The sequence below is a fragment of the Aptenodytes patagonicus genome, chromosome W, assembly GCF_965638725.1.
Source record: "Aptenodytes patagonicus chromosome W, bAptPat1.pri.cur, whole genome shotgun sequence".
In the NCBI taxonomy this organism is placed as follows: Eukaryota; Metazoa; Chordata; class Aves; order Sphenisciformes; family Spheniscidae; genus Aptenodytes; species Aptenodytes patagonicus.
Genome location: NC_134981.1, coordinates 35,837,922 through 35,853,236, shown reverse-complemented (window position 1 = coordinate 35,853,236; position 15,315 = coordinate 35,837,922). Strand labels below are relative to the sequence as shown.

Here is a 15,315-nt window from a genome sequence, read left to right as displayed (position 1 = left end):
CAGGAACTTTACCTCCAAGGATGGGAGCTGTACCTTCTCTGTCGGGATCTGGAGTTCTAAACTCTCCAGGTGAGTGATTATCTTTGTCTGGGTCTGTCCCACTACGCTGGTATCAGGGCCGCCAATCAATATATCATCAATATATTGGTATATCCTAACTCCCTCCTCAGGGGTAACCCGGGCAAGCTCCTGTACCAGTGCATAGTGGGCAACGGTCGGTGAGTGGCGGTATCCCTGAGGAAGACGTGCACCCCTTCCCAGGTAAAAGCAAAACGATCTCTATCTGCTTCCTGCAAGGGAACCATAAAAAACATGTCTTTCACATCAATAGTTGCCAAGATCTGGTGGGCTTGTTCCTGTATGGTTGCAATCAGCTCGGCCATGTTAGGCACTGCAGCTGTTAAGGGACCTGTATTGGCATTCAGGCACCGATAATCAATTGTTAATCGCCACTTTCCGTTTGGTTTATGAACTGGCCACACAGGGGAGTTATAAGGGGAGTGAGTTGGGATAATTATCCCCTGTTCCCACAACTCAGTTATTACAGGGGTAATTCCCTCCCTTGCCCCTAACGGCAAGGCATAGGGTTTCACATTGACTGTCTTCGAAGGAGGGAGTGCAGGCGCCGACTCTAACAGTCTCACTGAGGCCACAGGGAGTCCGAACTTCCATTCCTTTCCCTTTGCGTCTACCCACGCTCTCCCCTTTAATAAGTCCAATCCTAGAATGTTTGTGGGCAATGAGCCTAATATCATTGTGACTTCAACAGGGGATGGATCTCCTGGCAGCCAGCACCTGACTCAGGCAGTTGGCTGTGACTTAGAATTTCCAAAAACATCTGTGACCCAAATTTGCTTTTTGTCAGCAACTATTCCGTTGCGGCTAGCAACATCCGTTGGGAGAGCTGACATCTGAGCCCCTGTGTCTACTAAAAAGGTGACTGGAGTCTTAAAGGGGCCCAGGGGAAAGGTAATCAACAAGTCCCCTTTGTCACTTTCTGTGAGCCTTCTTAAATAGATCCACCGTCCATCCCCCGGCTCACTGATTGGGGATGGCGGAGGGGGTTTCCCGGCTCGGGGATGCTCAAATCAATCAACTCAGTCTCCCGGGGGGCGGACGGGGTTATTATTATTTAGGGAAGTGATCGTCCCCCTGTACTCGGCCCTGGTGAGGCCGCACCTCGAATACTGTGTTCAGTTTTGGGCCCCTCACTACAAGAAGGATGTCGAGGTGCTGGAGCGTGTCCAGAGAAGGGCAACGAGGCTGGTGAGGGGTCTGGAGAACAAGTCTTATGAGGAGCGGCTGAGGGAACTGGGGTTGTTTAGCCTGGAGAAAAGGAGGCTGAGGGGAGACCTCATTGTGCTCTACAACTACCTGAAAGGAGGTTGTAGCGAGGTAGGTGTTGGTCTCTTCTCCCAAGTAACTAGCGATAGGACGAGAGGAAATGGCCTCAAGTTGCGCCAGGGGAGGTTTAGATTGGACATGAGGAAAAATTTCTTTACTGAAAGAGTGGTTAAACATTGGAACAGGCTGCCCAGGGAAGTGGTTGAGTCCCCATCCCTGGAGGTATTTAAAAGACGAGTAGATGAGGCACTTAGGGACATGGTTTAGTGGGCATGGTGGTGTTGGGTCGACGGTTGGACTCGATGATCTTAGAGGTCTTTTCCAACCTCAATGATTCTATGATTCTATGATTCTATGATTATTCCAGGTTCCCGGAATAGGAGAGAAAGATCCTTGAGGTCCGAGGGAGATGGGGTTCCCTTTATTTTGTCCCAGCCTTTCACCAAACTTTCCAGGTTGGGAGTGGGCAAACCATCCATCACCTCCTGGGGAATCCCTTTTGAAATGCCCTCTGCCCATAGTATATATCTTCTATTATCAGGGGGTCACGTTGGTCTGGCCGGGGCGGGGGGTCGAGGATTGCGCGAGGGCGTAGCTTTTATTCCCCCATTCCCTTCCACCCTTCTAAAGTCCGCTTTGGATTTTGTCTCTCCTGGACCGGTAAATCCCATTCGTCTCCCGTAATTAATCAATTCCTGTGCTACTTCTCCCCATGTCATCTCCGGGGGACCTCCCCTTCTCCGGGGTCAGGGTGCCCTCAACCAATCTTGTAGTTGTACCGCATATAATTTCAAGGCATCGGGTAGTCCCCTTATAAGAGGGTGCAACCTGTCGGGGTCTGCCACATATTGCATGGGAGAGGGCTGCTGCGGAACCAGTAATGCATCAACTGGAGACACGCAGTTTTCTGTACGCTCTCTAAAATGTGACCCACCGTAGGCATTTTAATCGAGAAGGGGTCTCCCCTTTCCATAGGATCCAATCCACCTGCCCAATATGCTACCCTTTGGGTCAGGGACCAGGGTTCTCTATTGTCATTTGTGGTTATAAAAACCCCCAGTCCCCAATACCCTCTTGCCTCGTCCTCGCTCACCAAGATACGGTCCCCCCCGGTAAGAGATACTCTCCATACATATTCGGTTTCCGTTTCTCGGGGTCCCCGGGAATATTTTTCCTGAATTTTAGCCAAATCAGTAGGGGAATAGGGAACGATGCGGGTAGTAACTTGTTGGGCTCCTCCTTGACCACCATCTACAATCTCGGTCTTAATTAAAGGTCGCATTATAGCTTCCTCCCTTCCAAGGGAAAATATTTCTCTTACATGTTCTAGATCTTTAAGAAGGTATAACAATTTTGATTCTTTTCCCTCGTCAGAATCTGCATCCATATTTCCTACACCAATTTGGGAGCGGGTTTCATCTAATTGCTCCTGTAATATTCTCTCCTGCTCCAGAGCCTCCGTCAAAGCGGTATGTAGCCTTTGGTTAGTCACCCGCTCGGCGGCAAGCTGATCGGAGAGACTTTTTGTCTCGTTTTCTAGTTGTTCCTGCAGAGCCTTCACTAGATCTTGAAGGGATTTTATTCCCTCCCCTTCTGCTTGTTGGACCACATGTTTATCCCATTGTTCTGCCACCAGGGCAGCTCCTAAAACTGCAAAGACCAACACTTTCCCCTTTCCTAGCTTCAACCTTCGCTCCTTAGCTAAAGTGGAGATTCTGTCTGCTACCGCTTGCGGATCATGCCAATTACTATGGGCCCAAGTCATACCAGGGGGAGAAGGTCGGGCGTTATAGCCCTCTAATTTCTCCAGGAGAGGGGTACAATCTACAGTCGGACCTCCCAGGGAGGCCATAATGAGTATACAATTATAGGGATCAGATCCCTTATTAGTCCTCTGAGGACCGTCTCCCCTGGTGTATGACTCCTCTCAGAGAGGGGCTGCGGTAAAGGCCTGGTCCCAACGATCGCTTTAGCACCAACAAGGGAATCCCATCCTCGTCGCCAATAAAAACGTTACGACCCAGACTGGGTGACTCAGGGGGTTGTAGCGGTTTCGTGATCCCCTTGGGCTAAATTAAGGTGAAACGACACCAGGCGATCAATTAAATGCTTTATTTATGGAACACGCAACTTAAACTTGGAAAGCGTAATAATAGGCGGCATGGATTCTATTGAGGCATTTATAAGAAGAAAAGGAAAGAGAAGAAAAGGAGAGAGAGAGAGAGAGAGATCACCACCCTTGGATCCTGCGATGACGATGACGGATGCGGCAATCCTCCGGTGATGGGCGTGCGCACGGCTCCTTGGAGTTGTACCTTTTATAGTCTAGTTCCCGCCTCTCGGGGAGTTATGTAGCTCCTGATCCTTTGTGCAGGCACCATTGTGGGGTGGTGGTCATGAGCCCCTTCCTCAAATAAACTCTGTATGACCTCTGGCCATATATGGTGCGTTGTCATGCTGGGCCTATCAGAACATGGAACTGCGCACCCTCCGGCACGCCCTCCGCGTCCTGAGTTATCTGACCTCTCGTTTAAGGTTTATCGCTGCTATGCAGACCGTGACTTGTTTTACCACAATGTTTGAGACATTAACTCTTTCAGTCTCTCACAGATGGTACAGAATAAAGGGTGGATACTGTCCTGGTTTTGGCTGGGATAGAGTTAATTTTCTTCCTAGTAGCTGGTACAGTGCTGTCTTTTGGATTTAGGATGAGAATAATGTTGATAACACACGGATGTTTTAGTTGTTGCTAGGTAGTGCTTACACTAGTCAAGGACTTTTCAGCTTGCCACGCTCTACCGACTGAGAAGGCTGGAGGTGCACAAGAAGCTGGGAGGGGGCACAGCCAGGACAGCTGACCCCAACTGGCCAAAGGGATATTCCATACCATGTGATGTCGTGCTTAGTATATAAACTGGAGGAAAGCTGGCCGGGGGGCCACTGCTTGGGGACTGGCTGGGCATGGGTCGGCGGGTGGTGAGCAATTGCATTGTGCATCGCTTGCTTTGTATATTCTTCTTCTTATTATTATTATTATATTTCAATTATTAAACTGTTTTTATCTCAACCCATGAGTTTTCTCACTTTTACTCTTCCGATTCTCTCCCCCATCCCACCAGGGCAGGGGGGAGTGAGCGAGCGGCTGTGTGGTGCTCAGTTGCCAACTGAGATTAAACCATGACAGAGTCCGAGGGCCGTACCAGGCTAGGAAGTTTCCTAGTGATGTCCTTAACTCGGGCCCCAGGGAGGCAGCAGGCTTCCCTAAGAGGAGGGTCTGTCTGGCATATTGGACCCTGTGTTCCCCTCAGAAGGGAGTCACCTACAACTATAACCCGTCTTTTTTCTCGTGGAGGTGGTCGTGATACGGGGGGTAGGCCTTTCTGACCTTGGCAACACCTCTGGTGTAGATGGACCATCGTCCACATCGTCCATTGACTGGCCTTCCACATCCAGAGCCTCATACCTGTTGTACAGAGGCACCTGGGAAGGTGAGGTGGGCAAGGAGTGGGTTCGCCTGCCGCCCTGAGCATGGACTTGCCTCCATTCACTCCATTCCTTTAAGCTACTGCCTTCAGCCTGGCAGGCGGAGGATACAGGATCCCCTTGATCTTGTTTTTTTTCTGGTGGCCATTCCTGTTTCTGTCTCAGGGAGGGCAGAGCATGGTTCCATCAATCTATCTCTTTCTCAGACTGATCTGAGTAAACAGATTGCAGTTTCATTTCCAAGTTGCCAGTATAGGGGACACCATCCCTTTCAAGAAGTGCTCAAACTTAGCAAACAATTTTTCACTCCTAGGACCATCATTGCAGACAAGGCAAGAGATTCTGAGCAAAGGGATTAAGTTGCCTTCTTCCCCTTAGCAGATGTGGTGACTGCGACTCATGAGTACCGGATGGAAGCTATCACCACAGCATCAATTATTGGGAGAGGAAACTGCAACTTTTGTAAGGCCCAGAGCTATTTTAGGAGGATTTTCCTGACGCTAGAATCAGTCCAGGGTGGATCCAATTTCCCTGGAAGTAAATGCATTTAGAGGGTGGAGCTGGCAAGGGACTGGGTTTATAAACTCATCCTTCAAGTCTTACTCACATTAGTTCTGCCCTTCTCTTCCTCAGTTCTTCCACTCCTAACTCATATCCTAGTGATTTCTTATTTTCTTTTTAAAGAAAAGATCTCTAGCTTTCCTAGAGAACTTCAAAAGCAGCCATTCAACTGCAGCCAATGAACTTTTGTTTTAAAAAAACAAAATCAAAGCCTTTATGTTTGCAGAGATAAATTGAAAGGTCAGAGTAGGGTGCAAACTGACTCAGTACTGGTTGTCCAAGTGTGCATACAGAGAGCTTTGGTGCCTGTGCTGCTGCCCTGAGCACAGTGAAAACTGGACAGCATCTGTCAGGCTTTGCTGCTGCTGCTGCTCAGAACCACTGAAACCACAGAAGAACAAGGTGATTTTTGTGCTGGCTGTAACAAAGCTCTGAGAAGCACATATTAAAATTACTAACCGGGAAGCAGTTCTGACTTAGGGTACTGGAGAGATTCTTCCTTCTTCTCAGATTGGGGGAGCAGTAACGTAGCATCAGATCTTCACAACAACTGGATGAATTCAGAGGCTCCATTGAGACCTGTCCCTGCCCAGAGGCTCCATTTTTTGGAACCACTAAAAAAAAAAAAATGTATTTTACATGAACACATCAGAATAGTTTTCTCTCCCTCCTGCTCATGGATCACAACATCTGCAGGATGACTGATGGTGACATCTGCCTAAGCCCACCGTCAGCCTGACACAGTATCTCCTAGAGCATTTGAACCACACCACACACAGTGCCTGTATCTATTCCTTCTGAAGGACCCCAATACAGCCCAGCAGAGGACAGTGTCTAGCAATAAGACAGCTGTCCCATGAGTCCTACCTAATTTATTGAAGCAAAGAAGCATGGATAAGTATTAAGTATCAAGGGGTCCCTTCCTTTTCAGTAGTAAAACTGCCAAATTCTTGCAACTCTTAATACCCCCCCTGGAAGAGGCTCAAAGCACTAACTTGCCAGAAATGAGAGTACATTGTGCCACTATTATTCCAAGTGGAGAAATGCAGCAGAGACATATCTCAGCTCATCTTAATCCTTGGAGCACAGAAGAGGAAAAAGAATGTTCTCCCTTTCTATTCAGAACAACTTCAAAAGTTAGATGTTGTTTAGCGACAGACCGGTAGGAAAAAAAAATTAAATCCCTGCTCCAAGAAAGGGATTCCAACAAAACCTTTGAAGCTACTGAAGTAGAAGGAAGTACTGGGTTCTCTGACAAAATTTTACTGCAGAGCTCTAACTATAGCTTATCTTTATCTTCTGAATTTGATTACAAGGCTTAGCTTGAGATATTAGCCCTGGTACAATTTCCAAGACTGCAGGACAGGAAGAAGGAAGATAAGTGGATGGAATGTTTACGGGGCATTAGTTGGGACAGAGCAGTACAGTTTTACTGTAACTAAGTTTTATTTAGTTAAACCCAACCTGCAAAAATACCATCACCTTTAAATGGCACTTTGCTTAAGGATGGAGTTGACACCAAATACTGCTATACAGATACAAATAGAAGATGAAATCTGGAGAAAAAAAAAAAAAGAAAAAAAGAAAAATTAAAAACAACTCCCCAGAATGTTATACCTTCACACTGGGTCTTCATTAATTATTCCTCAGTGCATAGTCCTCTGACTAAATGAAGCTTAACCAGATGGCACAACATCATTTTTCTGCCATAGAGAAAAACTCAGTCTCTAATTTCATAGGATGTCTAAATTATACACAAGTCCTCGTATTTAGAGCACTACCTTGTAAGTTTGTCTTTGATACAACCCAAGAAAAGAGTAGTCTGTAAATCCTGACTGGGTGTTTCAGTCCCAGTAAAGCTAGAGGCAGGTTTGTAATATTGTTTGAATACTTGTAAACTAAGAATTTAAGAACCAGTAGGAATCAAAGTTTAAACAAACTGTTAAGAAAAAAAAACTTGAAGTCCAGCTCAGTTTCCCCAGCTTGCTAAATGCAATCACTAGTGACTAAGTTAGAGGAAGCAGACATTGTACCCAAGCTTTTTAAAAGAACGCCAGGTTTTTTAAACAGGAATGATTTAAGTGTTGTTTAGCTATCTCTGCCTTTTCTCTGCCTCCATACTTTCTGCAGGTCCTCAGTTATAATTTATAAAGGCAGAGAAGTTCACAGAAGACTGGCAAATATCCAAAGCAATTGCTGGCCAGTTAGCTATACTTTCCTCTTCCTTGCACTGCTGTCTTGGCTGTACTGGTGGAGACAAGGATGCACCAGAACAACAAGGTATCCTACAGATACGTACCACATCTCTAGCGCATAGGCAGGAGCTTCAGTTTTTGGCACATTGTCGTGGTTTAACCTCAGTCGGCAACTGAGCACCACGCAGCCGCTCGCTCACTCCCACCCCCCGGTGGGATGGGGGAGAGAATTGGAAGAGCACAAGTGAGAAAAACTCATGGGTTGAGATAAAAACAGTTTAATAATTGAAATAAAATGATAATAATAATAATATAATAATAATAATACACAAAGCAAGTGATGCACAGTGCAATTGCTCACCACCCGCCGACCGATGCCCAGCCAGTCCCCGAGCAGCAGCCCCCCCGGCCAGCTTTCCCCAGTTTATGTACTGAGCATGACGTCACATGGTATGGAATGTCCCTTTGGCCAGTTTGGCTGTGCCCCCTCCCAGCTTCTTGTGCACCTCCAGCCTTCTCAGTCTGTAGAGCATGGAAAACTGAAAAGTCCCTTGACTAGTGTAAGCATTACCTAGCAACAACTAAAACATCGGTGTGTTATCAACATTGTTCTCATCCTACATCCAAAAGACAGCACTGTACCAGCTACTAGGAAGGAAATTAACTGTATCCCTGCCGAAACCAGGACACATATTTAAGCTGTTCCCTTGTACGTACAGCTCCCTCACCATCACAAATGAATCTGGACTCAGAGTTCTTGAAATGGGAGGAAGAGGTTTGGGGTTTTTTTTTTTTTTTTTTTTTTTTTTTTTTTTTTTTTTTTTTTTGCTTTAAAGCCGTTCTACCAGCACTTAACATCCTGGAAAATGCACTTCTGAGAATTTTTAGTATATGTTGTTTCTCTTTCTTTGCCATAGGTGAAAACCTGGGTAAGCAATGCCTTTTGCTTCTTACATTAGTGGACTGAGGTTTGCATGCCCATCTTCACACAGAGTTTCTGCCCAAGAATTATTATGTTGCCTGCCATGGCAAAGTAGCTACTTGGTCTAATGCAAGGAAGTCTAAAGTAAAATGCAGTTTAAAGGGAGGAAGCCGGAGAAGATAAAAAGGAGATTTGTTAGTGTAGGATGCTTATCTACAAGAAGGCAGTCCAATGATGTTTCCATTCAGACCACCAGTCTACTTCACTTTCTGTACATTATATGTGCTGAGGTGTTCCTATACATGATGGTAGATCAGTCGGTGGCATTTTGCAACTGATTAACTTCTGAACTGGCCTATCACATTTTTGGTGGAGGACTTCTGACCAGAAGAGGATAAAGCTTTGAGTAATCTTTTTTTTTTTTTTTTTAAAGCATTACACAGCTACTTTACCACAATTAAGTATATGCACTTGCAGTAAAGAGAAAAAAAATACAAGAAAGTTATTTTAAAACCTGAAGTTTTCATCAAATTTGCTTTTATTTTGATATTAGGAAAAATATAATCCTTTAAAAAATAAAGCTTAGAAAAGGTTGTGAGTGTAATAACACTGTTTTTACTTTGATCGTTCATGAATTCTGCAACTCAGATCTATAGAAAGGATGTTAAATCTAGTTTCCTCTCAGAGACAGGATTTTCTGCTTTTGACTTTTTGCAAATGGTAAGTGAATAAGTTAAAACTCTAAAGAAAGGTGAGACGCTCTTGTTCCTCTATTCCAAGACTTTGAAATTCTGAATCTTCTAAATCAGTTCAACATGTTTAATTTTAAGAAGTCACTTTCACATTATCATTTTACTTGTAACAATGATGCTTTTATCCCTAGTAACTTAGTAGTGAGCTAAACTGTCCCAACAGATATCCCAACACAAGGCTTCTTATAAGGAAGAAATAATTCATTCCCAGGGTCTATTCTCAATAAATGTAAACTGAATGTGCTCATTCCTTGAGGAAATACAGAGCAGCATTAATTCACACAGCTCTGGGACTCTGGCACACACAATGCCCTCCCCTTCAGTCCATCTCAAAATGACTTCATACGTCAAGTATCAAGCCACAAAAAGGCAGAGGACACAGAAATAAATGTCAAGAGGATTTAGGTCAAATTAGGATATTTGTATCTTTTCATTATTGTAGAATACTGGTAAAGCACACTTAGTATTTTAAGTACATTTTCCTAAATGCTTTTAGATTCTAGCCTCTGACTCCAGTTTTGGAATCATCATGGAATTTAGTTAGATTAAAAAGCTGCACTTTGAAAGGGCTCATTCAGTGCTGCTGGTTTATTTTCACTTTAATAGAGAGACTCTAAAGAGCTGGCAATATTTATCCTAGAGTATTTGATTTAAAAGGCTACTAAAAGGCAAACATTCTATTTTTAACTCCTTAAATTAAAAATAGTTTCTGAACATAATGAATGAAACTATTTAAGAAAACATTGTAAAACCGAAGATATTGATCAAGCACACTATTTTCTTCATTGACCAATCTTAAGACGATAACTTCATCGACAGTCATCGCTATTATCCATTTTTCCTGTTATTTGAATTTCCAGAGTCACTACACTGCAAAGTGTAGTGATATTCACTACCTTTACCTATAGCAGTGTTTTTCAAGCTTTCAAATGATAAATGATAGAATACATTTGGAATCCATAAAACCTATAGCTTTCTTATAAGAACCGAAGTCCTTATTTATCTAAAAAAGCTTAAAGAAACAGGTTAAAAAGGACTTGTTTTAGCATTTTAAATTCAGCTGTTTCAGTAGGCCCATCAGCCATTTTGTATTTGATTATTTTAGTGCCATCACCTCGAGTAATTTTTCTTGTGTTTTTTTCTTAAAGCTCTAGCTCTGAGAGCCCTCTAGTCTCCCTTCCTGAGTTTATTCCTCTTCATCTCTGACCCCCTACCCTCCCAGCATTTAGAAACATTCCCAGCGTTTAGAAACATTTTATGCAGTGCATGAATCTGGACTCTTGTTCAGCTTAAATGCCACGTCTCCTCTTAATGGTTGTTGTTCTCATCTTTCCAGATAAGTTTTAACCACCAGGGTGACTTGTGTTGACCAGCATTAGGTTGTCTGCAATCCATTTTTCTACATTTAGACCATTGTTTGCTTCATACAAACACAACTGTGCAGCTGTATGTGATCTTTCTTTTAAATTACCATAACTGGTAGAATGCTCAAGCCCTATATGTATTACTGGAATGAGCGAAAACGACTGCAAGTGGCCTAATGCTTTGAAACATTATTAAGAATGAATTTCACTGAGTGGTGGCCAAGGGTATTTTTCCAAGTAGCTCATAGAATAGCCTTTGATTATATGTAGGAAGTTAACCAAGTCAAGGTTGCTGTTTTGCAGCCATTCCTTCCTCTCTGCATAGCTCTGGAATACAGACCTCCCAAAACTGTGAGGCAGAAAAAGAGGAAATGAATGCTCAGCTCAGCAAGATCTTTCCACAAGAAGAACATCCATTGAAAGAAAAAACTAACTATAATTTAAATACAGTTCAGGTATGGCTTTAACACATTTTAATTTCTTCCCTGGAATTAACACATCTTCCCACTTGCTTTCAGAAAGTTAAAGGAACTCAAGGAGCAATACTAGCGGGACAAAGGAACTTCAGACTCAGATTATAATTTGCAAGCCATTATGGAGCTACACCAATGCAGAGGGAGCCCAAGGAGAAGCATACCTGGTGCTTATGGCAGAATTTCAAGAGCAAAGATGCCATTACCTCTTCATGTACTCCCTAGCCCAGAAATGAAAAAAGCTTCAACAGCATCCTGTGTAGCTATTAATATTCATAGACTTAATGGGAAGTAGCTATTCCTGCTGAGTAGTAGATGGATGAAAAAGGTGGATCTATGGACTTTTCCACCTGCTTTTCTCCGGGATTTCTTAAGTGAATTTGATAATTTCTGCCCAGATCTGAAAAGACAGAAGAATGACTAAGTTGAGATAACTGACACATGGACTACTTCTGCTTATTATAGAAGTTCTATTTTTCATTGGCATATCTCTCACTCTTCTTATTTCTCAATTTTTACTGTAAAGTTTCTTTACTATGACAGGAAGAATTCTTCCAGTGGCATTAGTGTGTTATTTTTATTGCAGCAGGTGGCTAAGACCTGGTAAAGAACAGCCATTACCCAATTTAGAAGAGTATTTTTACTGACTTGCTAGACACTTGTTTAAAACAGAAATAGCGCTAGAAGAACACAGAAGAAAAATTGCTTCAAGATGTGAACAATTATTAACAAAGAGTAAGTGATGGGGTGAAAATTAAATATAATTTTCCTCTGCTCTCATACACATGCAATCATGAAGTTCTTCATTTTTTACCTTCTACATATTCCATTTCTCTGCTCTCAGAAATACTGAAATCAATACCATATTAATAGTAAAAGAAAGTACTACATCCTCATCTCTTGCCTGTAGCGTTCAGGCTCACAAATACCTCCAAAATTTAGTTGGAGTTAAGTAAATCCAATAGATCACTTGTAAAATATATGCCTAAAATGATGATGATGCCACTTAATATCCCAGCAAGGTATCTGTGAATTTATGAAACTGGCACCTCAAGAGTAACTGTTTTGTGCAGTCTATACCCAGAAGCACAAACATCACTTTATACTCATTTCCTATCCTGAAGGTAGCTCTCATGAAAACACACCTTGTAGTATATACAGAAAATAAACTCTGCAGAACAGTTTAGTCCCTGTCTGTAGTCTGCAGTTTAAACTCCTTGGTTAAAAACCATTAGCCATTTTCTTAGCAACTGACAGCAGAAAAAGCAAAAAAAGTTCTATACCTAGATGTAAAAAAATTCTCTATCTGTGAAATTACAGATCAACACTACTGTCTAAGAGCTTATTAGCATATAAAAAAAGCCAATACTTGCATATTGTAAACCATCTTCAGGTTTTCTGCCGATATTTCTTTAAAAAACCAAGTCAGCAAGTCTGATACAGTTCACTGAATTTCCCATCCATTTTTAATGGAAAACGCAGTTTCCGCAAAGCTCCTCAATCACCTGTTTAGAAAATAAACTATTTCTGTAGCCTTGGTTTTTGGTGGAAACAAAAAGTAGATGTTAAGTTTCAAGTCAACTTGATGTTATTTGTACTTCTTAGATCTTATGCCTGACACACTTGACATTCTTTCGCTGTATTCCCTGATGGAGACATCTCCCAACTGCACACTTTCCAGCTGAACACTTGCATTGCGTCATGGAAAATGTAGTCTAGCTGGGTAAACTAGCCTACGTGAATGAAGCAACTAGGCACCCAAATTACAGCTTTACATTGTATGCTATCAAGTGCTGTTCATTGTTAAATCCAAGCGAGATGAATAAGCGTTTTCAACTGTAAGTCACCAAAAATGCCATTTTCAAGCTAAAGTTCCAAAATATTTAATTAATTAAAAATACTGATTGTTCTAAAATGATACATCAGTCTCTCTCCATAAGAAAGATGGTATCAGATTTATTTGCTAGCTCTGATCCTTGCTGTATATTATTTTCATAATATTTTACATTAGCAGTGTGGCTGTAATTAGGGACAGAATTCCCTGCTACAAGCAGGGGTAGCATTTGGTATTTACCCTGTGCTATACAGGAGTCTTATATCCTCAGCCTGCCACTGTGTCTCATCAGCATTTTCTCTTTTTTTCTTTTTTTCCAGGAAGGCCATTTAATTTGAGGAGTCGGTATGATCCCGAATGGTATGGCTTTTAATGAACACAGAAAAATAAAAAGAATCCTTCTCACTTTATGCTCTACAGCAACTGCGAGCATTACGCACCGCACCGCTTGCTAAAAATTAACCGGGACAGATGGCCAACACTAGCCTTTTTACAGACCTTTTCGACACCAAGGCAAACACAACACGTTAATTGCGTTCAATTTACTCACCGCGGGTCGTGGCACGGAGCCCTTCACCTTAGGCTACCAGAGCGGTTCCGAGCCGGACCATCTGCGAAGCGAGCCGGCCGCGTGGAGCTCGCACCGGACTGCAGCCAGCGCTTCCAGGGACCAGCCCGCGCCCAGCGAGCCAGCACACACCGGGCACCCCACGGGGCGGGGGCCCAATGGCCGTAGGTACCGTAGTGCCTCTAATAGAAGGGAAAAATTTGGGGCGCGCCTCACGGAGCCACCTCAAGGGCTTAGTTACGGGCACGCGTGGGGTCAGCCACCCCGGCTCCTGCCCCAGAGGAGCAGCACCCCGACAACAACATCCAGGCTTCGCCCGTTTCAACCTGCCTCTGAGGCAGGAGCCCAGGCCAACCCACCCCATGTGGGGCCGCCCGTGGGCGCCTCCTACCTGCCCTCCAAGGCCCCTCTACCACCTCCCAGCAGCTCTCAACTCCCGCGAAGCTCCGGCGAAAGGCGGGCGTCGCTCTGCTTTCCCGGGCGAGGCGCTGAAGGCTGGCCAGCCCGCGCCTTTCCGCGGGCGAGGGTGGCTGCCTCAGCCGTTACCGTATTTTCCGTCTGCGGGACGCGGTTCTCCTCGCCCGCCCCCGGCTTTCCTAACAGAGGTGACCGGGTTGAGGCCGTGGTAGCCCCGCCCCTGCATTCCATTCCTTACATGGTGTCAGAGAGGGGCGCTGCCAGCCACGCCCCCTTTTCCCACCAGGCGCGCGAGGCGCTCTTGGGCTTGCGCGCGTGACATCGGGGAGGGGGGGGAAGGCGACACATCGGCACGGCGTCCCCGCGCCAGGAGGGCACGCGCGCACCATCCCCCACCAACGCGCAGAATGAGCCTTCCTCGGGCAGTTCTATTTATGTTTATGGCACCGATTTGCATAAGGCTCCGCCCCCCGCCGTGGGCGAGGCGGCCGGCACCGCCCCCCGCGGCCATGTAAGGGAAGAGGGGGCGTGACCCGGGGTGGTTCGCGGCCGCTCGCTGCCTTCCTGGTGCCGTTTATAGGATACAGCCACTTCCGCTATCCGCTTAGAAGCGGCGCGATCATGGCGGAGCGTGGTCAGCTCCCTCCCCCCACCAAGCGCCTCTGCTGTAGACCCGGCTATGGCTCGGGGTGTAGGCCGGGCCAGCGGGTGGGCGGCACAGGACTCAGCAGCGGGGCGCTCTGCGCCGGACCCTCCTCCGCATCTGCTGCTGCTGCAGCAGCTGCCGCCGCCGCCGCCGCCGCCGCCGCCGCCCTGGGGCTGCTGCCGCTCGGCAAGACCCAGAGCCCCGAGTCCCTGCTGGACATCGCGGCTCGCAAGGTGGCGGAGAAGTGGCCCTTCCAGCGGGTGGAGGAGCGGTTCGAGCGGATCCCGGAGCCGGTGCAGCGCAGGATCGTCTACTGGTCTTTCCCCCGCAGCGAGAGGGAGATCTGCATGTACTCCTCCTTCAACACCGGCGCCGAGGACCCCGCCGCCGCCCCCGGGGGGGCCGTCGCCGGCACCGCGCCCGGTGGGGGCGCGGACACCGCCGCCGCCGAGAACCGCCTGCCCTTCTGCAGGGGCATCGCTCTGCTAGACGGCGGCTGTGTCGATAACGTCCTGCAAGTCGGTGAGTCACCGGCCGGGGCCGCGGCCACCCGGGCAGGGCGCCGCCGGCCTCCTCAGCCGCGGGTCTCCCCCCGTGTGTCACCCGCCTGCCATCCGGGGAGCTGCCTCCCTCCCTGCGCGGCCCCGGCGGCCGGAGCCACCCCGCCTCCTTGGCGCGCCCCGGCAGCCCCTCGGGGGGCCGGCAGCGCAGCCGGGGAGCTGCCCCCCGTGGCCCGGCCTGCACGAACCCTTCACT

The 15,315-nt window shown here is 46.1% G+C and overlaps 1 protein-coding gene across 1 annotated transcript in view; it reads left to right on the top strand.

Annotated features, from left to right (window-relative positions):
* Positions 1–14,534: 14,534 nt before the first annotated feature.
* The window catches only part of LOC143172030 (zinc finger SWIM domain-containing protein 6-like), a 144,461-nt gene continuing 143,680 nt past the window's right edge, over positions 14,535–15,315 (top strand). Inside the window, exon 1 of the mRNA XM_076361250.1 lies at positions 14,535–15,081. Within this exon, the coding sequence (XP_076217365.1) occupies positions 14,535–15,081 (547 nt within the window). The remainder of the gene's footprint in view (positions 15,082–15,315) is intronic.